General features: G+C 37.6%; 1 protein-coding gene across 1 annotated transcript in view; it reads right to left on the reverse strand.

Annotated features, from left to right (window-relative positions):
- Nucleotides 1–10358: 10358 nt before the first annotated feature.
- The window catches only part of b4galt5 (UDP-Gal:betaGlcNAc beta 1,4- galactosyltransferase, polypeptide 5), a 34547-nt gene continuing 18092 nt past the window's right edge, over nucleotides 10359–26813 (reverse strand). The window contains exons 2-9 of the mRNA XM_020929653.2: nucleotides 19900–20016; nucleotides 19361–19474; nucleotides 18928–19055; nucleotides 17613–17729; nucleotides 16652–16839; nucleotides 16444–16566; nucleotides 15297–15398; nucleotides 10359–14580 (exon numbers count right to left, since the gene is read on the reverse strand). Of these exons, the coding sequence (XP_020785312.1) occupies nucleotides 14433–14580; nucleotides 15297–15398; nucleotides 16444–16566; nucleotides 16652–16839; nucleotides 17613–17729; nucleotides 18928–19055; nucleotides 19361–19474; nucleotides 19900–20016 (1037 nt within the window). The 3' untranslated portion in view covers nucleotides 10359–14432. The remainder of the gene's footprint in view (nucleotides 14581–15296; nucleotides 15399–16443; nucleotides 16567–16651; nucleotides 16840–17612; nucleotides 17730–18927; nucleotides 19056–19360; nucleotides 19475–19899; nucleotides 20017–26813) is intronic.

Raw genomic sequence — 26813 nt, forward strand, 5'->3', positions numbered from 1 at the left:
AGCAGAAAAGTGTTCCAAAATTACCACAACATTGCCAACATTGCCAGTTACAAGGTAAAAGAATAACCTTTTACCTTGTAACTGGCAAGGCCTTTCACAATGTAACAATGTGTGGCATCCCCACTACTGTCTGATAGAGCAGGCTCTAGTGTCACAGCTCAAATATGTACGGCATCTGTCCAAGATAAGAGGTCCTTGTGACAATGCACATTTGTTAAAATAAATCAGCAAAACCTCACACAGTGTTCTTTTATGGCCAGGTGTGTGTGTGTTTTCTATTGATTCAAGCTACTGATAAAATACTCTATGTACAAACTGCTTATGTTGCAATGTTGTTTCCTCATCACAAAATACATCGAGATGTATTTTGTTTCTTTCACTCACTCATGTTTAACACACAGATCCTGCATATTTTAAGGTCTCTCAAACAGAAAACACTGTTCCACCTTGTGATGTCATGTGGTAATTCAAAACTGGCTCCACTGTGTTTTTATTCCATACACCTTCACAAGAATCATTTGGATAATTACAACACTGGAATCACCCATCTCTACTGAACTGAAGGTTAAAAAAAAAAAAAAAAAAGTACCTGTTAACTTTAAAACTACCACTTCATGACATCACAAGGTGGAACAGAGCATTTTGAGCTTTGGATATGTATACAGACTAATAAACTAGGATTACTTAAACGTGTGAATGAAACAAAACACAACTCCAGATATATATTTGATGAGGTAACAGCATTACAACATGGCTTAAAGCTCACAAGAATCCACTTTGTGTAATACAGGACCTTTAATATCTGACTTATGTATATGGGTTTTACACATTAGTTTATTGTTATGTATTTTAAACATATTTTAGGCTGACAGAACTTTAATAGACCAAAACACAAGCTCAGTTTAGTACAAGCTTATGCCTTTACTCCTCCCATTCCACAAGATTCATCTCACAGTTGTTCCATTCTCTCTTTCCCTGTATCCCACCTTTGACCTCTGACCCCTTCATCCGCTCAATACTCTCGCACTGCCAGGATTTTTTTATTGTTATTATTTTTATACCTTGCCTCTGGTTTTCATTATGCTGTGACTGCTCCATCCTGCTCTGGCTCTTCCAGTAGGAGATGTTGTGTTTAAAGAATAAGAGCATAGCCTGTAGTCTGATGTTGTCCAGAAATCCAGGTTTGTATGGCAAGTCTAACCTCATTTTATGGCTCATTTTAGTCAGCTTCATTTATCAGGTACCTTTGACTCAATGAAATGCATCTGAAATACTAGGCCAAGTTACAGGTCAGATGAGGCAACCTGCTTCCAAAGAGAATACATGTTTTTCAAGAGCAATAAAGACACCTGTAATGGTATGTTTGTTTGTCTACATGGAGACAAACAGGTGGAGGACCCTCTACAAGAAAAGTTGCATAACAACACTAACACTTTACTTTTCTTTTTTAAAATGTATTATATAGGGAATTAATGAATGAGTTAATGATGTTTTGCTAAGTAGTATTTCCAGTACTGTCAGTTCCAGTTTTACAAACATTTCCAGTACTATTAGTAGCAGCAGCAGTAGTAGTAGTAATAATAATAATAGTAGTAGTAGTAGTAGTAGTAGTAGTAGTAGTACAAGTAGTAATAGTAGCAACAGCAGCAGTAGCAGTAGTAACTGCAGTATTACTAGTAGCACTAGTAGTAGTAGTAGTAGTAGTAGTAGAAGTAGTAGCAGCAGCAGCAAAAAAAGAAAAACATTCTTAAACAACACCAATTAAACACCAATTAAACATTATGAGCAAGTACTTTCTCATGAGACCACTTGAACTACAAAAAATCCATGACAACCACACCTATGTCAATAAAATAAAATAAAACTGTTGTTAAACAGTTGGGTCTCCTCCTTGACAAAAATGCTTACGTCAACAGAGCATAGTTCTTATTCCCACAGCCAATATGGTGCGAGGCATATTAATAATGATACATTTCTGGATCCTATTACACACTGACAGGAAATTAATCAGAGAGGGATGTCGCTGTCTAAACTATGTGCTGATATTGGCTGAAATCTGCAGATAGAGCAACCTGGCTTTGAGTTCAGTTGTAATTTAAAAATGTGTTTACTGTATCAAACCTGGAGACAGTGAGAAAGAAATGTAGCCTTTTGCAAACCTGCACTTATAAATCATTATTTGGGTTTGACCAAAAGGAGAATCCAAAATGCAGTACGATTTAGGGCGTTTGATCCTAATTTGTTCCAGGGTTTTAATCATCATAATCAAATTATTCTAGTGAAGATGCATGCAGTTTAAAAACACAGTGGAGCACTTCCTGTATTACAACATGACATCATAAGGTGGAACAGAGTGATTTCCGTTTGAGAGAAGAACTGAGCTTAAATCTGCAATTGGTTTTGTCTAGTCCTTATTTAGTTTTAGTTCTGAATGTGATGAATGTGCACAGCCCCGTGTGTGTGTGAGTCTGAAAGTGGCCAGTGCACAAGCTGATGGGAGTGAGAAGTGAAGAAGAGCAGAACAGACAGAGCTGCAAACAACAATGAGAGTCAACAAGGACATGTGAAGTGGAAGCTTGTATGGACAGGAGTCACAACATGCTGCTCATGACTGGAGCTCTGATGCTAGACCACTTTGCTGAGAAAGACGATAAATAATAACAAATAGAAAATACACCATTGATGATCACATCACCATGACACATGTTAAAGACATATGTCATGGTGATCATGTGCACTATTTAACTCTTCTGTGCATCTGAACCAGAAGCTCCTGAAACTTTACTTCTACATGGGGATGTTGATGACATCAGCTGCAAAATATCAACTCTTAAGAGGCTTGGGCTGCTGCACCTTTGACACATTAAAAGATCAGATGAATGTCATAAAACAGGAACAAGAAGTTAACACAGAGATAGGTGTGCACTGATCACCTATAAATAAAGTTAATAGTCTACATTGTTGGTCTGGAGCCAGAGAGGGAATCAGAACAGCCTGCAATTACCACCAAGGCACAACAATAAAGGATAAAATGGACAGGTGCATGTGACAGTGAGGCTAACTGGCATCATGACGCTGAGCCTGATGGACTGACAGCCACACCACAGGAGCTTCTGCAAGAGTGCAACAGACACAGGTTTGACTGCAGTGAATCACAGGGCTCTTGAGGTCTGTGGCACTGTACACAGAGGGGAGGAACACACAGCAAGACCTGGAAGCATGTGAGGTCAGAGGTCAGAGAGTGAAAGGCTTTTTCTTCTGTGGAGTTTAAAAGTATGGGCGTGAGGCAAGAGAGAGTGTTGTGTATAACTTTTGCTGTTGCTGTGTATAATGTTTATCAGGCCTGTCAACAGAAATTTGGGGGCCAATTTTATTTTATTTTTTATTTTTTTTGAAATATCTAGGGAAATTCTGTGATTGGTGGGACTCAAAAAAACAAAAACATATTCTTCAAGCAAGCCCTTCAAACCCTGATTTGTGATAGATTAACAATTTTGATGCAGATCCGTTTAGATATTAATTTCCATTGTGTAATTTTCCGAACATGTATTAATACCATGTAATACCACAATACAAACACTAGATTTCAGACCAGACATCATATTATGTCTTTATTTCTATGGCTACATTTACGTAGTTGAAACCAGACAAACATGAGAGAAGCCCTCAGGCCGGTCAGGTGCCTGTACTGTGATATCCCATGGGAGACATCACAACACAAAGGATTGGCCTATTGTCAACCTGAAGTCAACATGTGTATGAACAAAACAACGGATGTGTGTATATGCGTGCGTGCGTGTGTGTGTGTTGCATACGTGTGTTTGTGTGTGTTTGTGTGTGTAAGCAGGGGCACAGCTGTCTTCATGCTGTAACACTGAGCTCCTCTTTACACCTGACAGACCATGACAAACAGTTACATAACAGCCTGTGATGTGAATGCATATTACATTTGCACACATATAGAAACTCAGGGGATCCCGTGAGGCACTATTGTCCTATATTCTTCAGACCTCTGATTGAAGCTGATAGGAGAGAGCCCTGAATGCATGATGTCAGCACACATATCATAGAGAACCAAGAGGAAAGCTAAAAACTGCAGCAGGCTAAAGGGCATTTCTGGCTGGTTGAATCTCAGAGCTGAGCTAGTGTGTTTGGAGGAAGGACACAGGCGGATACGTAGGCCTGTTTTCACTGCGTCACTGCACAAGAATTAGCAAATATAATGAATACACAGGCATGATCTTTATTATTCAACCGTAACAAGGAATTGAATCTGATCAAAATGATTACTTGATTACATTTCTGTTCACCAGCACACATACTGATTTATGTATGCATGTAGGTAGACTTCAAGGTCCTACATTATCAAAACTTTTATCCATGCTAGAATGTTGTCCTCAAAAACATATCTCAAGTTGTGTTTTGTTTTATTCACACATGTTTATTATTAGTCAGTCTACATTGCCAGAGCTCAAAATGCTGTTCCACCTTGTGATATCATCAAGTGGTAGTTTTCAAGTTAACAGCTCCGTTTACATTTTGCTCTGTAGAAATTGTCAGTTCCAGGGCTGAAATCAGTCAAAAGATTCTAGTGAAGGCATGGAGTTTAAAAAAACAGTGGAGAACTTCCTGTATTATCACATGACATCACAAGGTGGAACACAAGGTAGTGTTTTCTATCTAAGAGAAGAGTAATCATGTAAGCAGTGTGTCTCTCAGTATGGAAATTTGTAGAAATGGATTGTAAGGTTCACAGATTGATGGAATTTTCCTTCTTACTGCATAGTGATGACTAAAAGGATTTTCCAACTGTCACATGACCACATCATTTTATCTCTGAGTTTTGTTTTAACTCAAATATAGAAGAAAAAATGAGTAGGTTTAGTGTCAGATGGTTTTCTGGGTACCACCATATCCCTCTCTCAATTTATCCAGTCAAAAAAATCACATACTCATAGGTTACATTCTGAGGCATGTACAGTTATAGTTTCATACATAGTTATCATACATTTAGTCCATACATATAGTTCATACCTCACAAGTATTTTATAACATTAGGAGTTTGATTTTCAACAAAAAGGTGTGAGTGACTGATTAAAACCTGTTGGTTAATGCTAGTTTGTTTAACAGCACAAATCAGCTCAAATGTTGTAGTTCCAACAAAAGCAGCTCTTTTGGTCAGATTGTGTTAAAATAAAGCTCAGATTAAAGTGTATCTTGAGTAACAGCTTCACACAGAGTAGTGCTTTCAGTTAGCATCGCACACCCACGAAACGTTGATGACATCCGCTGTGAAGTATCAATAGCATAATGGCATTTCCCTTATATAGTAACAGCTCAATAGTGCATAACAGATTCTTGTTTCTGTAACTTCAAGTTTTTCTCTAAAAGTGGGTGGATGATTAGTGACAAAGGGGAATTGAGCCCTCCCAATGCTAACATAGTTTATATTTAACTTAAACGCAGTCTAAGTGGAGCTGTTTGAAGTCAGTTGATGGACCCTGCGCTGTTTATTTGATCTTTTTTTTTATCTTTAACTGTCATTGGGTTGACGCCCAGTGTGTACAGAAAATCTCACTATCTTGTTCTTGTAATGGCCAGAAATGTCATAAAATAATGATTAATGTCTGCTCATTTAGAAATAGAGGCATGTACAGCTCTGGCATTCAAAACTAAAGGAAGCGTTATATAAGGTTTATTCAAAAGGATCCTTGTGGAGTTGCAGATCATGGCGCTCTGTTGGGAAAAGTGCAGTGGAACAACAAACAGCATACAAAGACAAAGATGGATGCATCAAAGAGAGAGAGAGAGAGAGAGAGAGAGGGCTGGAGACTGAGAGGTGCCGTGAACATGAATTAATGTTGGCAGAATCATGTGCATACCAGAACAGCTCTTGACATCTGAAGAGGCCCCTCCTTATGTGTACAAACGGGCAATGTTTGGGTGAAAAGAAAGATATTGTTGAATGAACTGAGTAACTGAACAGCATTATGTAGTGGTATTGACTTTTCTTTACACCATCATTTCTTTAAGCCAGTCAGTGACTTTGAGTACTTAGGTTATTAAATTATAACTAATATTGTTAAATACAGAGTCTTGAATCCACAGAGCTGACCTGTGACTTGCTCTGGTCTTGTCACTTGCTTGCCTGGTAACTGAATATTATATTGTTCATCAACATTCCCTCTGGATGTGATGCTAACTGTGGACTAACTGCTCTGTCTGAAACTCTGTGACTCAACTTAGACTTTAATCTGAGCATTGTTGTAACACAATCAGACCATAAATTTCTAATCTAACTGAAATTACAACAGTACAACAGGTGAGATGATTTGTGTTTCTCACACTTAAAATTACAGTCACGAGCTAGATTGCATTAACCAGCCGCAAACAGCACCATGAACACTTGATTGATCACAGGCTCCTGAAAATGTGTTGTTTAAATCCAAATTTGTATTCTTCTTGAGACAACCATTAAACATTTTTGAGTGTTTGCTAATGTGTGTCTCCATGATAACAGACTGATCATTCCACCACAGGCATATGCGTAGAACACCCCCTAGCGCTACTGTGAAGTATCAATACATGCATCCCGAATTTCTGTCTTCCCATCATCACGTAGTGTATATTTGGGTCCTCTGAAAAAGTGAGCATCAAACCACCATGTTTGATTTCCCAGTGGGATGCATTTATTGTCAAAGCCAATCTTTTCAAGTCTTTTGAACCATATCGCTTTTGTTTCTTGTTCTGATATTGTCATATTTCAGTTTTGGGATTCGCACATTGTAATTGTGTGGTTGTTGGATGTCCTAATAGCAGAAAATGAGCTTCGGAAGTGTGCGACCTCCATAACTGCAAAAGGGAATCAGATCTGTGTGACTGCAAACCTCCGTTCAAACTGTTTCAATTTCCAATGGAATTGAAAAATAGGGAGAGGCAAAGGCGATGAGCAGTAATGATATACAGGAAGGACGAAAAAGGAAACCTTTGGCTGCCTAAGAAATCATCCGGAATTTTCAGCGAACATTTTGTATGTGGAGCGCCATCAAAGCAAAATCCCGTTTCTTAAGTGAGAGGTACAGAAGGCGAGCAGGCTGAGCTAGCACTTTCTTGGACTGACTTTACAACAACATCACATCTTGGTCGCTTTGCAATGGAAGGTGTTTCTTGGCGAACAGCTGGTGCTTTTCACTTTGGCATTGACTTTTTAAATTCGTAACCAAGGTTGAGCAAGGGATCGGGATTTTATTTTGATGGTGCTCCACATATAAAGTGTTTGCTGCAAAGTTGGGATGATTTCTTAGGCAGTGAAAGCTTACCTTTTTTGTCCTTCTTGTGTATCAGTTCTGGCCATCGCCTTCGCCTTTCACTATTTTTCAATTCCATTGGAAAGGGAAACAGTTTGAACGGGGGTTTGCAGTCACACAGATCTGATTCCATTTTGCATTTATGGAGTTCGCAAAATTCCGAAGCCCCTTTCTCGAGCAGTTTTCCGCTGTTAACCACACAACCACACAATTACAATGTCCAAATCCCATTTACAATGTCCGAATACCATAACTAAAATAGCAACATCAGAACCAGAAACAAAAGCGATATGATTCAAAAGACTTGAAAAGATCAGCCTTGACAATAGATGCATTCCACTAGGAAATCAATCATGGTGGTTTGATACTCACTTTTATGGAGAACCCTTCCCAGTATGTATTGTGCAAAGACCGGAAGTTTGAAATTCGAGATGCACATATTGTGGAATATTCCATCCATATAAATGACATGTGGACAAGCAGCTGGTGGACCCAACATCAAGAAACCACAGCACTGTATTGTCACATATTTTTGATTGTGTAATTTTGACACCTCACAGCCGATCAAACATGGAGCTTTTCTTCTCTTCTGTTCTCTCCTTACAGCCCTGATTGTGTAATAGAGTGGAGAGGCGATGTCTGGGCAAATAACTTCACCAGTGTGCTTGTGCCAGAGCAGCTCTCACATCTGAAGAGGCTGCTCCTTGTGTGGCTCTGTCAGAGGAGTGAGGGCCAAACAGTCTCTGCCAATGATCCTTCACACATTGGTCACAGTCAGGCACCAACAGAAGGGCCTTTTAAAACACAAGATTGTATTATTGGAGAACAATACACCACACTTTTTTTGACACTTCTAAAATGAAACTAGCTATTTGATAGTCTTGTAGCTGCTGTCCAAAAAGGGAAAAAAAACTGAGGGAGTGACTTGTACTGAATGGAGAATTTGTTGATAGAGCTCTGTGCAGCTGAAGTCCATGGAGCATAAGTGAAAACATGTGTTGCCAATTTGATGTATTTTGCAGCATTTTCATCTATTTTTGAGCTTTTAACCATGTTATATACTGTATATAGAGTCACATTACTGTTCTTCAGACTCTTCAGATCTAAAAAAATCTCAGTAGGTTGGGTTGCATTCATGATGTTACAACATTCAAGAATGGTTTCAAATGGATCAGGTCAGAATTCCATGGTGGAATTTGCTGTTTAACTGCCAGATTGCAGATTTGTTGACCTGGATATCTCTGTATTAATGAAACAGAAACTGACACAATGTTTGCCATCTTTTCTGACATCAATGTTTTGGACTGCAGACATAAGCATATGCCTGACAAGAATCATTTCGTGTCGATTCCTGGGAAAAACTATTTTGATTTGGGTCACGGAAATTCCCTCTGATGCCTTTTTGCAGATTTATGTGGGTGGACAAACAAACTAATGATGGTGCAGACTGCATTAGAAATCCCCCTCCTCTTTGGTGTGTTTTTGTTTTTGCCGGAGGGTAATTGAATCAGTTGTCACTCGCTAACGGGCTGAGATGTGCAGTTAATGTGCTAATCGCTACAGGGCTGCAGCTGTTTGGATTAAATGGATCTCAAGTGACCTCCACAGTCAAAGCTCCTCATTCTGCCTTTTGCTCCGCTCTCCAAGTGTCCATATTTGGGAGACAGAGTGGACATCAAAGACAAGTCCTGCTTTGTACACAGCTTAAAAATGTCCAGATGTCTAGTGCCATATCGAGATCAGTGGCTCTATATAACATTTAGTTGAGTCTATTGAGGTGATCTGCATATACAGGTACATACTTTTACTTTCAGTAGTTCTCCATGTCAGAAGATGTGTTCATGGGATCTGGGAGATTCGAATCAAGACCAAGATCATGTATTTTGAAAATCCTGTTCATATTGGATTTCAATTTACTTTTACAGTTTTATTTATACACTCTGATTATCCTAATCATTCACAGCAATGACTTTATGAGGCATTTTCACATCTTTCAGAGAACTGAGTGGAGTTTTACTGTCATAGTACAGCTAACAACTGATTATTGGACAATAAAACATTTAGAATTATATGCAGACAACATGAAGCAGATTTATTTTGACCTCAAGAGCTGCTTATGCAATAAATCTGTACTGTGGTAAGACAAATTTGGCTCATACATTGGGAAAATTTGGTTATAGAGCCTTTAATGAACATATGTATATGTAAATATGCCAGATTGTAGCCACAGGCTCATTTCCATAGGCAGTTATCCCGTTTTCCAAGCATGTATGTAAATGTAGTCAGGCTTTCTCTGGAAACTCCAATTACACCCAAGAACATAAAATCCTCCAGCTAGGTAGTCGTGACCAAACCCAGCCCAAGATCTGGAGATGGGTGGGCATTTAATACTGGATCAAATGCAGATGATAAATTGCCATTCAGGGACAATAAATTACATCATTACACCTTTTACACTTAAATAAATTACATAAATTACATTATGTATATTAATCATGCATGTTCTGAGTGCTTCCAAAATCTTACACAGCCATCTTGTTTTGTGCTCTGTTTTTACTCTAAGAGGATGTGGTGCTATCTATATCTGTGCCTGTTAGCGGAACACTTTCTCTGCTCCATCTACTGCTGTTTCATCTGCACAATAAAATCAGGGCTATTTTTAAAGTAACCTCCAACTCTTCTGTCAACATCTAAAGTGTTCAAATGCCTTTTAACTTTTTCTGTTTCATCATGTTGAAGCATTACCTCATAGTTCAACACAGTGATTGCAGCGTGTGTTGTGGGTTCCTTTTGGCTGCTTTATTCGAGCTTTGCATTTTATGGAAGTTATAAATGTCTCTTTAAAGGAAGATCTGTGCATAATGTAACCACAACACAGAAGTATATGTGTGTATATATATATATATATATATATATATATATATACATATATATATATATATATATACACACACATATATATATATATATATATATATATATATATATATATATATATATATTTATATATAATATATATTCATTAATAAGAAGCATTCAGTACACAATGTGTATCTTTACAAGTTTCTCTTTTATTATCGGTGTACTCTGACAATAACAATGATGGTATAAAAGAAAAATCTCCATCATACAAATTTCAATAATCAAAAGATAATATGCCAATACACAAACAGATACACATAAGGCTGACATCAAACTTTGACAAGTGGCTTCAAATGGCTTCAGGTCAAGGAGGACTAAGCCTCCTTACAATCAGGTATAACGGTATATGTAGCAGTATTTTTTCATATTTTTATTACAGTTTGCTTTCCTACAAAATATGTGTTTTGGGAGTGGGTTGTGGCTCTAGTTTTGGTTTCATTTTCAGTACTGTACTCCTCATTGCAATCCTAAAATAGTTTATATATTGAAATACATTAGACAAAGATGGACATAATTACACTAATTTATGATACTTCTGGGACACTGGGATGAAATAATGGGAGGAAATGAAGTACTAAGAAGTATTTTGAGTACCTTTAAATGATACCATAATAACTTGTCCACAACCCCTCCAAAGTCTTGTTCTCTAGCATCTGTAGTGATTTAAGTCCTTATAATAAGCTAAAACACTACACACAATATTTACAATGATTTTTTTTCTTGATATCAACATTTTTTTCCTCAATTTATACATTTCTCTTATAAAAATAAAAACTTAAATGTAAAAAACAAAAACACTGCAATAAATTAATAAGCTTAAGGCTGCCAGTTTCATCAGGTGCATAGTAAAACAGCGTACCGTCATTGAAACTAGCACAGAATGGAGAGCTCAACAGGAGTCAAAGGTCAAGTTTGTTTTCAAATGAGCAGCAGGAAGCCTGGTTTGGGTCTACCATGAGACCACAAGATAAACAACAGATTTTGGCATGCTCTTAGAGGGGTTGCCATCCATTTCCTTATTTAGATTTTGCAGAAAGGTAAAACATGCTCTTATTTGGTTACCCTTTTTTGAAATCGCGTGGATTGCTTTGATAAAATGGTAATGGCTGATGAAGCTGCCGGTTCATTGCACAGAGTTTTGTCTTTTTAGTTAACATTTGGCTTCTGCTTAAAGTCCATCTAGCTTTTAATTTAAAGCAATGAAAAAGAAGCAGGTGAATAATATAGAATAGGATGAAAATAACAGAAAAGTAAATTTGTTATTAACTATACATTAGCCATTTCACTCAAACACACAAGGAAAAGAAAACTTAACACATATAGTAAGTCGCTAGGGTCCATGACTGTCACAGTCACCTCTTAGTGAGTGGCTACGAGGTATACAACGTGCTTCTGAAGCGGCATTGTGCCACTAACCAAAGATACGTAGGTAGCTTATGAGTGCATAATGAAAAGGCAACAGCTGAATGAACAGATAAAGCACAAGATTTAAACAGCGTGAGATACTAACTGTGCAAGTACGAAAGAGCATGTATTGGGGATTTAGTAAACAATTTAGCAAGATTTATTTATTTAGTACTTTTGTATTGTTATTTATGTATTTAGGTTGAATAGCTTAATTTGTCGCTTCAAGTGATTTATTGAGGTAATAAATGAGGCGATGTGGACGTAATATGACAACTTGTAAAATCTTCACACTGGGTGTGGGCTAGGAATTTAAAGCGGACATCTAGTGAAGCACGTATAGCACAGAGCAGCCATTGCAAAAGGTTAGCTCTGGAAAGTCAGCACCATTGATTATCAATTAGTCCACAAGGTGCTTAGTGAAAGACAGAGACCACTAGCTTTTTTAGGCGTCTTGCTTTTCCTGTGGTTGTCACACAAAATGGCTTTATCAGATATAATACATATCAGGCTACGAGGGCAGGTCCATTTCATTACAATGTATCAAAAATGTCAAATTTTGGTAAAATACATACAGCTGTGGTTGCTAAGTTTTTACAGCAAAACAACAATGTTAAGAATCCAAGTCACCTACACTATCCTCTGCTTTAATACATTTTATACAGGAAAACATTCTGCCAACCACAGCTGCCATTATTTTACTGTAAAAAATTTAGCTTCTCATTGCACAATGTAGATAAGATAGACCACTTCCATTTTAGCCTCAAAAGCCCACATAAATACATATTAGGAACTACAGGTTTCAGTGCATCTAACACAGTCTGTCATGTGAGTCGCCTACTTAATTATCACATCAACCACAAGATAATAGAACTCAACAATTACACAAAATAATTCTTAAAAGATCAAATAAATAAAAATGAGGTCCAGCCTCTTGTTACAATTAGCCACATATTTCCCCCAAAAGACACATCTTATAAATGCATACAAGGCGGTTTGTGTGAAGCTTCATGACTAAAGACATACTCTGATGATGAAAAAGATGTGTTGGTGAAAAATTAACTAAGTTTAAAATAGTGGTCACATTACTATAAAAATCAACACTGTTAAACACACAAATCAAAAACACACTGTGCAATGCTCCATTGCAGGCCGTTTTAATAAAACCTCCAGTCTGACATTAGGGCTTTGAGCCAAGATGCTAACAGGCTAACAGGCTAATGAGTAGTGGATGACCTGATGTCGGTTATAGCATCTACATGTGAACTTCCCCTGCATGTTTTGAACACACTTTATCAAACAAGTGGAATTATTTCAATAGTCACAGTACACATGCCTACAGACATTAAACCTGAAAACGTTGTCAGTGTAACTGTGATTATTAATCCAACCACACCAACCAGTTTACCAGGAAAGTGTCTCTCTATGAAAACTCTATGTTCATCAAAGGATCTACAGTTATGTTATCTGCTAATTGAATCACATAACGAATGCTGTGTTGAGCAGGAAATTACCTTATGAAATAACACTGAAATAATTCCACTTTACTGTATTCAAATTCTGTGATGTGTAGTGTTTCTGGGAACACTTTTTCCGGCTGCAGTGAAGCAAGGCTCAGACAACCATTTTACCAACAAACGACTAATGGAAAAGCATCCAAGCTTCAAAACAGCTTTGGTAAACACCAGTGACAATGACAGCAATCAAGTATAGTCTCCAGATCCTCCTAAAAGTGAAAGTGAGTAAACATTATGGAACCTAAAATAGCCATCTCATCCTCTTCCTTCCTCTTGTCTGTTTCTACACACTATAAACACAGACACACAGACACACACACGCACACACGCACACACAGACACACACACAAACCAGCCCAAAGCTATCGTCAGTGCCACTTGTGCACTGACAGGCCCTTTGCATAGCTCCCCCTTGCCTCCCCAAACACACATGCGTGCACACACACAGGGTTGTAGGGGATGGTTATGTTTGTTAGGCAAAGGTGTGTTCGGTGGAAACGTTTGCATACACAGTCACTCCTTTTAAAATCCACTGGCTAAGCTAGCACCCGGCTATTGCATCTGTATACAGTGAGGAAGTCAGCTAAGTTCAGAGCTGTATGGTATATTACAGCTTATTATTATTATTGCTAACATTGATACAGTCACATATGCAAGCCCGAATATCCGGTTCTCCAATGCAAAGACGAAGACATCACAGTAATTTAATGGAGCGATGAATATATTAACTATTTCAATAAAACAGTCTTTCTATATCTTGTTTCTAATATAATTTGGCATACTATCTGCAGAACCAGCTGCAGGAGTCCAGGCTTCATCCCACGGCTGTGTATTGTACGTGTGCATGCAAATATCTTTACTGCATTTGTGAAAATAAGAAGTGCAAGAGCAGAGCAAATCCCCAGGACAATAATGTCAGCCCAATCAAATGTGTACATGTATGCATGAGGGACTAGTTTTTTTAGCAAAGACGGAGCTGAGGCTTGTGGGAAATTGATGCTGAAGGCCAAAATGGTCTGAAAAGGCATGTGAAGACTACAATAAGCCCAAATGAGTGGAGTGATGGGGACAATGGCACAAATTAGCGCAACATTGATCCACATTTTTGTATGATTTACCAAACATACTTGTTTTGGTCATCCATTTTTTGCATACAAAAAAAGAAAACAAATTAAATGAAATTTCCTAAACAGTGCTGCGACTATGGTGACAATATGGCTGCTGTCCCAGGGGACTTCCCAGTGAGGGTCTTGTTTTTTTGCAGTCCAGCTGACGGGGTAGGTCAGTAATCAGCAACTGGAGCTAGTTTCCTGCTCAGGCTAACTGTGATGTTGGTGTAGAGAGGCCTCCTGGACACCAGGGGGGAGTAGTTTAGGTTGTTGAGGCCATCCACTTTCTGACGCTCCTTTGAATGGCGCAAAAGACTATACCTGTAGGAAAGTAAGAGATATTACATATCCAATAGAGAGTATAATAAGGATAAGTTAAAATTAAATAGTACAACATTAATTTACAATAATTTAGGAGTAAGGGTGTGTTACTGTAACACTGTTACAGGACAAACACACGAGTGGTTCGAGAGAAGTGAGGTGAGTAACAGTTGTGAATTAATAAACAAAACTATGAACCTGGACAGACTGGTTTTCACACCACGCATGTGGAGACTACATATCTATCTGACTGTGTGTGATTTTACATGTAGATTGCACAACCACAGTGGACATATACAGTTGGATACATACTTTAACTGAGGAAAAAATACAAACATTTGATTTAATTATTTAAATGACTGTAGATCAGTTGCAGTATACACTTACCAACACTTTATAATTACATTTTCAAATTTTACTTTTTTTTTACTAATCTTACTTTTAAGTTTTTATCTTTTTACCAAATCAGACTTCCGTGTCTGTTATATTGAATTCCCAAATTGAGTAAAAGTGCAAAAGCATGACTGGAATCCAGCCCTGACACATGATCACATGATCACATGCAAAGTCTTTAAAAGCTTCAAAACTTTAAAAGTCACTGCCCTGGGCCTTTCATGTGACTGGCTTACATCACATGAGCCTAAGCCCCTAGTGCAATTATCAGCTGCCACTTTTCACCATAGACCAGTTTATTTCCGACTGGCAGACAGACTCACCTCCCCAAGAACTGGACCTCTCCACGATGGTGGTGTGGGATAGACTTGTAGCGTCCCTGGTTTCCTCGTGGGCGGCTCACTGTGTAATTGCCGTAATGCACCCTGTACAGACAAAGTTACTCCTTGTCAGTCCATATAGCGCACAGCAGGCTTTGAATGGCAACATTCTAATAAACACAGTTATCTCAAAGATGTGAATAGAGTTTAATTTAAATGTTCTCCCCTGAGATAATCTACAGTGAAAACTGACAAACACAATACTAGATAATCAATATAGTTAAATGCAAACACATCTTAATAAAGTACAGCTGCCTTTGAGCTGATAGCTAGACAACAATGTAGTGTACTAAAGACAAACAGAGAGAAAAAAAAGCATTATCTGCCAAGAGGCCAAACCCATTGGTTTGCAAACTGTTGTCCAGGCAACGTTGGTTGTGTTGAGTTAGTTCCTAGGTTAACTAGGTTAGACAAAAAAAGAAATATTTGCTTTCTTTATAGTAGCGAGCACTCTTACGCTTGTAAAAAAAAGCCTTAACCTGCATATAGAATATAAGTTTTATAAGTTTTTCTCATTCTCAATATATGGACAGGTCATGCCTTACATGAAAGCTCAGAACCTGCAGAATTTACTCCCTCAACTTTTTTAAACCAACTGAATGCCAGTTGGTTTAGCAAATTGGAAACCCAAATGAGAGAATCATGTGAGGCTCATTTTGCTCAATTGAATTTGAACATCTTATATCTAGGAATACAGTATTAAATATGAAATTAATAAAAAATCCAAATCTTATATTCAGTTCTTTTAATTGGCTACACTAACAAATGAATAGCTAAGATTAAAATAGATAGTCAAGAAAAAATATGACAAGATGGCTTATGGGATAACTGGACAAATTTGCTAACTGTCTCCCCCAGTCTCCAGCCCATTCTCTGCTGCACTGTGAATAAATAAAGCCTAGATCCTAATGAAAGATAATGAATAGATTTGTGTGTGATGGTGAGGTTTTTGACCCTAGAAAGACAAATATTTTCTGTTGTTGTATCTGGAGTCAATGGTTTGATGTGCAGGTCTCACTAAAGTCAGTGACACCAATACAGTCACATGGTGGGTTTGGGTCAATGCCTCTTTATGTCAGCACTTGCTCACCTGTTCCAGAGGTCATCGTCCTCTCCTCCCCAGCCCCAGAACGCATTAGGAAATCCATTAATCTTTTTGAACTGCTTTACCGTGAGGCCACTGACACCGCCGAAGAATTCATTATATGGAAGCCTTGGAGGGACAATAGCATTAAACACTACAGATTAAGGAAATATATACTTATAAATCTGAATGCAGACAGGAGGAAAATACTTACATGTAGGAGTACTTATCCAGTTGTACTGCAAAGTGGCGGGGCATGTCAGTGCAGCCATAGTAGTTTCTGTCATTCTCCATGAGGTGGTCTACATCATGAAAAATCAGACAGTCCCAGTCGAAGTCCTTCATGGCCTCTTTATAGCCGACGTTAAATAGCATAGCTCTGTTGAATGGCTCTGTACCCCCCTGGAGAAAAAATATATCAACATTGAAGTTAATATTTTGTATGTATAATTTCTGCATGATTTTTTTTATTTACCACTTCTCTGAATATGTGCAAATTTTGTGTTCACATAATATAAACTTTTGAAACCGATTATATTGGAAAACTATCTTGTGTATACCAGTGAAGGTTACACTATTTTCTGATCTATGTTATAATGTTGTTACCTCATCAAAAAACTGTTCTTCTCTTAAAATGAAAACACTCTGTTCCACCTTGTGATGTCATGTGGTAATACACGGAGTGCTCCAGTGTGTTTTTTAAACTCCATACACCTTCTCTAGAATCATTTGGATGATTTCAACCTTGCAATTATCAGTCTCTATTCAACAAAAGGTAAAAGGTAACTTTTAACTTGAAAATGACCTCTTCATGACATCACAAGGCTTTCTAGGCTTTGGAAATGTAGACTAAAAAAAAAAAGATTACTCAAATATGTGTGAATAAAACAAAACACGACTCCAGGGATGTTTTTGAGAAGCAGCATTCTAACGTGGCTTACAGCTCATAAGAATTCAGTACATGTAATACTGGACCTTTAAAGAACAATGAAAAGAGTTTTACTTTATTTCAACAGTGGTTCCACATTTGTTTAGTGAAGACATTTCAGAGTTGCAGAATATTCAAAGTACAGAATTGCTATATACTATTGTTTTGCTTCTGTGCATAAATACACATCATGATTTGTGCATGTGTATCATTTGAACAGTGTTCTGTGCTAGTAGAGAGTATGTACCTGCTCTATTACATAAAAGGCAAATTGGAGTCTTTGTTTTTGCAGCACGGGCACCAGGTGTCTCAGGAGGATGGGTAAGTGTTCATGACGATTTCTAAATGGAACTAGAATTGCCACCTTAAAAAAACAACAGCAAGAAAAGACAGATAAAAGATAAGCATATAGTAACAGTATAGTAAGATGAAAACAGTGGTAACGCTGTAAATCAATTATGAAAAGAAGGTTACAGAGCAGAAAAGCTAAAGAACATGTGGCTGCTGAAGAAAGGTAATAATTGCCACTGCTCTAGGGCACTGTGTATATAAAAAACACACTGACATATGGTATGCATTCAGTATAAAATTGGAGCATAGAATGAATTTTAAAAAGCTCACGTTTAAACAGGTTTGAGCATCCTTGGCATTTGCAGAATTAATGTGCTGGGTAAACACATTTTTCTTATTCAGTAGTCATAAATAAAAATAATAATTATAATCATGTCCTTATATTGTATAACTTAAATTTGAAGTTGTTGATGAGAACTGCTATTATTGTAAATTTCATTAAATTCATTCATGTGGTCAGAGGGAATATTAATCTACATCAGGGGTGTCAAACTCAAATTCACAAAGGGAAGAAATTAAAAACTGGGACTAAGTCGTGGGCCAAACTAAATATTTATTGAAAAATTTCAACAACATCTGCATGTTTTCTCTTCTTTTAAGATGTGTACTGTTAAACCTTTTCTTATTAAAATAAATGTTTAATAATAGTTTTGCTTAAACATTGAATCCAGAACAAGCATAATATAAAATAATAACAACATTTTAAATAAATAATGTCTCTATAGCCTATCTGTATCCGGCGGGCCAGCTCTAAAACATATTTGATATGATCTTGTGGGTCAAATATAATTGTATCGCGGGCCAAATTTGGCTCCCGGGCCTATGTTTGACATGTCTAATCTACAGTATCTAAATTCTAGTATTCAGTTATTCGTCAAGATTCAGGCTTTTGGGCAAACAAAAGTTGTAGTGAACAAATACATGCAAGTGAAAAGTCAGTCTTCTAATTTATAATATATACCTGAGATATATTTGTATTACTATACTACTTTCAACTTGTAAATATACATTTAAATAATTATGACTATTTTCTTGCTATTTTTGCTACTTATTTTGAATGTATTTCAAATTTAATATTAACATTTGTATTTCTGCTCTTTGTTATTATAATATATTGTGATGTGTGAGCTACTGTGTCTAAATAATTACTCAAAATTATCTAGATTGTGTTTATTATTAGTATCTACAATGTATCTTCATGACTTTCTTACTTTCCATCGAGGTAAACAGTCTTGGGGTTTCCAGTAACCACCCATAGTTATTCCAGGCTGCACCTCCAACAGTGACCGCTCCACCTCCTCCAAAGACACCTCGCTCATGTTCACTTCAATTCTACCCACTGAGAGATCAAAAACAAATGGCAGAAATTACAATCTGACCCACTGACTGTGCATAGTAAAAGAACTGAGCCACAACTAATTGCCCTGGCACATAAATTGCCAATCCATTAGTTGCAATAACCCCATTTTGCATGCATTGTATGTGTAATAATGTGTTTGGTCCATTAAAAAGATGTGTCATTAGAAGGAGCAGCACAATAAATCCCATAAAGCAATCTTGTTAGGGTGGTTTGAATGCCTAAGAGATATTGCAACATTAGCCACAAGTGTGATGTTGAAAGCTGAACGGTAACACTGTACTTACTCATAGAGGGCAGTCTTTCAGGGCAGGGCTGTGATGCGAGGTAAGTGAAGCCCTCTGGAAGGTATGTGGTGGGTGGAGCATCACTGTCGCTCATGTTAAAGTCATAGGAGTAGTCTTGAATGTGGAATCAAAAGAAATGTGTTAGTCATACTGAATTTACAAAACATGTGATTATGTACTAGGGATTGGACAGGACAGGAAGATAAAATTGTCACAAGATTGCGCACACATGACACAAATGATCTTGTTAGATTTAAAAAAAAAAAATTTTTTTCCATTTAGTTTACATCTAGATTGGACAAAAAAAAAATGTTAAAAGCTGGTAAGTTACATCTCTTGAGGAGCTGTGGCCTACACAACAAAAATATTAAGCTAAAAAATATTTAGCCAAAACTGCAAACAGGATTGCACAATTATTTTATTACAAATTATTTCAAATCTCTCCTTGTCTCATTCTTATGAACCTAATCTTGTGTCTCGTCTTCTGTAAATTCTGTCTCGTCCCAACCCTAATGATTATGGATGGGATTATATCATACCTGTGCCATTGCTGTAGGCGCCCCTCACCACCTGCTCCAAGACCTGAGCTCCGATGTTCTTCACGTTCTCCCTGATCTGGATCCCTCTGGCTTGGACCATGAACACATACTCATTCACTGTGGACACAAGAGACAACAGGGAGCGATGTTGAGATAAAGCAGATGTAAATTACAAACACCAATAATAATAATGTGATTCATATAACATCTTATCGATCTTATCTCATCTTACCACTATAAACAAGCAAATGGTTAACCTAATTAGCTGGGATAACAACAACAACCAACAACAAGTCCTAATCTAAATACATTTGGGCACAACAGTTTCTGACTATGCATAAATTTAAACAATTATGTCTACAAAAACAACTTAATCTGAATGCTTTACAACTGTAACTGTGCCATTTTCTCCGTCCTAATTCGTGGTTTTTATAGAAAATGAATAATCCATATGGTGGGATGAGATAAATGGTTGAGTGCTCACGGCGGTTAAAGCCTGTCCACCTGATCTGCCCTGGTATTTAATGAGGGCTTCCCTTCCTCACACCAGGTACAGACATCAGCTCTGTGACAGGAATGTTAATATGTGATGGGCGAAAGAGGAAGTCTGCAGGAGGGGAACTGTTGTCGAATTAAAAAATAACCGAAAATAAGTTCAGCAACGGTCAAATGTGTTAGTCGGAAATGGTTTAGAGTAAGATTTTCTCTGTAAATGAATGGTGAAGGAAATTGTTGTTAGGTTAACTGAAAGTCAGCAAAGTGACGAACTTGTCAATGTCCAGACTGTACCCCATCTAAAGCTCATAATTGGTGGGGAAGGTTTAGCCAAGTGTCATAAGTATGATTAAAGTATGTGAACAAAATCTGTGTTTTAAATATGTTTCTTGAATGGCCATTTGAAGAGAAAGTATCAATATCTATAAGAAGTTGTAACCTGCAAATGAAAGTTAAGATCTCAGCTTTAGCTTTACTTTCCACATCTAACTTTTGTTGCTTGTTTGCACAGACCAACCACAAACCATGGCATCAAACCATGTCATACAGAGATGAGATCATGTCATTGTTGGTGCACGTTTTTATTTGTAATCCATTTGCAAGAGAGTAATTACAAGAAACTTTGCCAAATTGTCTTTGCATGCATGCATGTCTCTGGTTCCATCCTATGAAGTGCATGGCTTGACCCAGATTCAACCACAACAAACCTGTCTGTAGAGGGTTTTCAAAGTACTGGAACAAAGGGGAGGGATGTGGTCCAACCGTGAGTCACCCTGATACTCCAGACACCTCTGTCTCTCTACCACGTGTCTCTTCACAGAAAAGGTGCGCCACTACGTCAGAAAAATGAGCCAATTCAGAGTAAAAGTAATTGGAGACTCAGGTGTAGCTCACATGACGCTGCCTCTCTGCCATTGGTAGAAACTATGGACTGACTTCTCATTTGACTCAATCTGACATGGGAGGTAGAAAAAGAAGCTAAAATTTGTATCAAAGCAAACATAATGTTACTTTTAAATAATATTGCTCAGAAGTAAAAAAGTAGTACTCAAAAAATTACTCAAACTAAAATGTATTTGGAGAAATAATTACTTGTATTTAACATCTGATTCATGTAGTAATGTAACACAAGCCAGGTATTTCCAAAAAAAACAGACCTCTAAATATAAAAACAAAACAACTCTGATGCGTAGGTGTATGGAAGCGCAACAGTTACAGCCAACTTGCATTGTGGAGTGCTACTTGATTTATAGCAGCATACTGATCTGATCCAATCAAGGCACACAGAAAGATAAAACCCCACACCAAGAGCACCACAACCGAAGTTATTCAGCTAACACATAAAAAAACATTATAATGTGTGCCAATGACAGGCCACAAAAATGTCAAAAGTCGTATTTCATGGAGAGCATCTGTATAAAACCAATACATGAATCAAAGCCTGTGACTCGGATTGTTTGCTGTGGAGTGAGACCAGAAAATTACCATTGTATTTGCAAACCCAAATGTCAACAGTCTGATGAATCCATCTTTTGTTGTGTAACATCACACACCATTATCTGCTAATTTATTTATTCAGCAGCATCTTTAGCTGCAAATCACGCCTGCGCTCATGGACCTATATGCCTTGCAAACAAAGCTAAGCTAGCAGTGCACTGGATGCCATTAGCAAATGCATTACTTTCCCATCACATTTGTCTTGTTTTAACGCAAAGTGCCTCGCTTGCAGGGCAACTCCTACAGGCTATATGTGCTAACTGAAATCAATGTTCTCATTTTATCTCAAATATTACATACTGTAACTTGGAGCAGGGCTGCATAGGATATTAAAGAAAAAAGATAGGCCAAGCAGAGGTTCAAGTCTATGGTATCACCTCAAAAAATAATTGTCTCTCAAAGTAGTGTGTCAAAGAACTAAAGTATACAAAAGCAGAACAAAATAAAATGAAACAAAATCTGAATTGAATAAGATCAAAACCAGCATTGTCTTAAAAACAAACTGATTTAATCTTCCTGGTTCTGCCTAAATCAAATTCTCTTTTAAAAGGCTATTTTCTGATCTATGTATAATGTTTCCTCATCAAAAACAGACCTGGAGTTGTGTTTTGTTTTATTCACACACGTTAAACACACAAACCCTGCATATTTAGGCTGAGTTCTATTCTCAAACAGAAAATACTCTGTTCCACATTGTGATGTTGTGTTACTACAGGAAGTGCTCCACTGTGTTCCATACAACTTCACTAGAACCATTTGTATGATTTCAGCTCTGAATTGCTCATCTCTACATAACAAAAAGTAAAGTAGCTGTTAACTTGAAATCTACCACTTCATGACTTAATGCTCATGAGGTGAAACAGAGCATTTTGAGCTTTGGAGATGTAGACAGGCTAATACTAAAGGAACATGTATGAATGAAACAGCTAAATTTAACAAGGTATATTTTTGAGGAGGTAACAGCATTCTAACATGGCATAAGCTCACAAGAATCAGTTTTGTGTAATTTTGTTTTGTTTGTTTTTTTACTCTTTGCTATTGTAATATAATTTGATATGTTACCTACTGTGTCCAAGTAACTTCCCTTGTTGATCAATACAGTGTGTGTAAGTCTAATATGGGACCTTTAAGCCAGCAGTTTGAACTAAATCTGGGATACTTGAACACTGCCTCACACTACTGACACTTGTCTTATATTCTTCAAGAACAACAAAACAATTACTAATATATAACAGATTGAGTCCACTATCATAAGTAGAGCAGGAGCCACGTGGGTAGACACATGGCATGGCTTGCTGATGTCCTCTGAGGCGCCATATGATGGGAAAACGCTAAGAGGCTGTGGGTGAGGCCAGTCCTGCAGGCTCTCACACATTTAACACAGAGCTGTCCCGTCTGAATGCCCGTCGGACATATGGAAATGCATTATTGAAGCAGGCACGCAGCACATACGTACATAAGTACAGTAAAAGCTCTCCAAAAAGAAAGTCATGTGACGCTCTTGGCTGAGGTTCAAAAATCACACATATCATACAATGTCTAGTGATGCACCGATCCAACTTTTTTAGTTCTGATACCGATTAAGATACTATAGCATTAAATATCTGCCAATACTCGATACTGACAGCATTGAAAACATCATTTATTTCCTTTAAACAAAAATAGAAAGAGAAAAAATTGATCCAGATGTGTTATGTAACTGTTTTTACCCCTCCAATAACCACAGAAATACGATAAATACAAATTCAAACATTATGAGACTTTCTGGGCAGAATGTAAGCCCAGTCAATAGTCTTATTACATCAATTTATATGTCCAACCTGGATATTTGCTGAACTGATATTTGGAAGCCAGCAAATTTTTCAATAAAGGCGCCGATATTTGATACCGATATCCCTAACAATGTAGGCATAAGTGCAGACATACTACTTTAACCCTTATTATTATAGTGCCTAAATCTTCATTCATCAAGACATTTAATGGGCTCCTTCCACCTCCCATCTCAGCTACAAAACTATAAAGCATGACAGATACAATACAGCACTTATCCACTGTAGCACAACCAAGAAACCCACAGCAATTTAATGTAAATCCATTATCATAATGACAACCAGCTCTGAATACATACGCACAACATCTTTACTGTGGGCCAATGCATTACTACTCCATATATATCCCACCACCCCCACTGTAACCATCACGACTGACAGAGGACCTTGAGCGACCTTGTCCTCCTCAATAGGACAGGCTGTGCTCGTGCCAAGTCCAGCCCACCTCCTCTGTCCACCCCCCCCCATCCCCACCCCTACCCCTCTCTCTCTCTCTCTCTCTCTCTCTCTCTCTCTCTCTCTCTCTCTCTCTCTCTCTCTCTCTCTCTCTCTCTCTCTCTCTCTCTCTCTCTCCCTACATACTTCTGCCTCTTCCAGTTTATCTATTCTCCTCCTATCTCCCCTCTTCATCTCATTGTGTCGCTGTCGAGGTAATGTGGTTTGTATCATTTTGTGTCAAGTCCGTTTGGGGCTAACTAAATAAAGTGCATGATGGATAGCAGGCTTACGCACAAGCAGACACAGTAGATATGCACTATAAGATTTGTATTGTATTGTTATTGTAGCGGAGCCAGTATAGCAAAATACCAAAGCCTGTATGGCTCAGTCAAACATGTCACGGATAGACTTATAAATACTGAGTGGTTTTGACATAGTTTATTTTCACTTATCAACACATATGGGAGTATAGGAATGTATAGGGCCAGAACATCAGGGACTGCAGAATTCAGAATAAGTGTTACATTCCTCTACATTCCATACAAATAATAGTTACCTCAAAGTAGTCCACAAGAAATACTCCAGTCTATAGTGTAACATATATTATCATTATATACGGAACTTAAAAACATAAGAATTATACTGTGCATTTAAATACGCCATTCATTTACATGTGACCAGAACCAAAATATTGTTCAATAGTTATCAAACTGAATAATGTTTTGATTGATTTGAAATTGATTCATTGTTTCTCAAACTGTGGTACATATTCTCATCTCTGGTATAGTCTGGGTTAACATCTGGTGGTACTTGAAAAGGTAATTTTATATTAAAGCTTGAGAAACTGCCTATACTAAACTACTGTAGAAAATTCACCACAATAACAATCAGTTTAGAACATGAAACTTGACTCAAGCCTATCACAGTTGCAGTGATGGGAAGAATACTTTGAAAATGTATTTAGCTAGAGAATGTATTTATGTAGCGAATGTATTTAGAGAATACTGAATGCCAGCATTAGAATGTATTTTGTAACATATTTCATTACATGGTCCATACAGAGCTGCTTTTAAATTATAGAGGGTAAACGCAGCTTTATATTTATTTCACCATTTATTATGCTTTTATTTATCACTGATCAGAGGAGGAAAAATCACACTCATATGTACCACTAATCACTAATTCTGTGCAGTTTGAAGGCTAAATTGTGTGATCAAGTACCACCATGTATTCCTTTAATTTTAGAAAAGTAACCATAGAATGAAAAAAAAATACAGAATGGAATGTACAGAGAATATGTATTTTCTGTACATTTATTCCCAATACTGCACAGTTGATCTTTGTCACATTGAACTTCGACCTTTTAGTCACAGCACAAACCTTCCTTACAGCTGAAACGCATCTGGACTTTCTTTCTGTCTTTCACACACAAGCAGGTGTTTTCCCTTTACATGGAGCATAAATGCCACATTCACACTTTGAGGGACACACTGAAATCCCCCCTGACCACAGCTGCTGCAGTGGTGTAGGCCTCAAAAAGGAAACGCAATTAACTTCACATTGATAGCTCAGCAGTGGGAGGCCATCTCTGCTTTTCTGCCAGCTCCCTGATAAGCACTATACCAGCACTTTCCCCTCCTCTCCACTATACCTCTCCACAAAATGCCTTCTACAGTATAGTACGTGCACGCTCGCTTAGACACACATGCACGCTCCCACACACACATACCCATGTAGCTTTCAGGCATTAAAGCTGTCACACATTTTTAGCACCATGCATATCGGTGACACTCATAGCCACACGTGCATACAATTACGAGCAAGGAAGTGGGGCAAGCATACAAATGAATGTACAGTATGTGCATAGTATGTGCGCCAGCTTTTAAGATAAATAGACATCGCTATCCAGGAAATACAAGTCAAAATTAGCCTAACGTAGCCCATTTGAATCCCATATTGGAAAGTAAACAGCTGATTACTCAAAGAATTAGCGCTAAATCCCTCACAATTAGCGACTACAATGCCGCTAATTCCACATTATTGACAAAGCAAACGTGCTGAGTTAAAGATTTTCAATTGGAGTTTTTTCTTTGGCTTTTTTTCCAGGGAGGCCTGTGAAATATGCGTGGAGAGGCTGGATTATTATTGGACTTCATCAGTACAGGAACAGCCTCTACCTCTCGTGACCCCGGGTAAGTGATGCCAAGGAGGCCCTGAGGCGTTGGATCAATACAAACACACACACACAGCATCTGGTCAGTCAATACTAAAACATGCGGTCAGTAATGCCATATGTGTTAGTCAGCACCAATAAATCCTTCTTTTATGACAATTTTAACAGCAAATGATGTAGGACAAGGGAAAGGCTGAGATTGATATTTATGACGGTATTTACATATAAAAAAAACCCCCAAAAAAACAGGGTCAAATATACAAATTTTATGAGTTTGGATCCTTTGAACTATGCTTTATGTATAGTACTAGTATTGTTGTGACATTCAGATATAAAGGAATACACTAGATGCTCAATACTGATTCTGATACCACAATGATAATAAAAATAACACTTTAGACAATAGAAAGCTATTCATGAAAGGTTCATTTCTACCCTGTGAATGTGACTTCTTAGTATCAATATTTGTTCAAATGAGTATC

Source organism: Boleophthalmus pectinirostris, unplaced genomic scaffold (assembly GCF_026225935.1).
Source record: "Boleophthalmus pectinirostris isolate CB_2022bp ecotype Guang Dong unplaced genomic scaffold, ASM2622593v1 HiC_scaffold_8, whole genome shotgun sequence".
Lineage (NCBI taxonomy): Eukaryota > Metazoa > Chordata > Actinopteri > Gobiiformes > Gobiidae > Boleophthalmus > Boleophthalmus pectinirostris.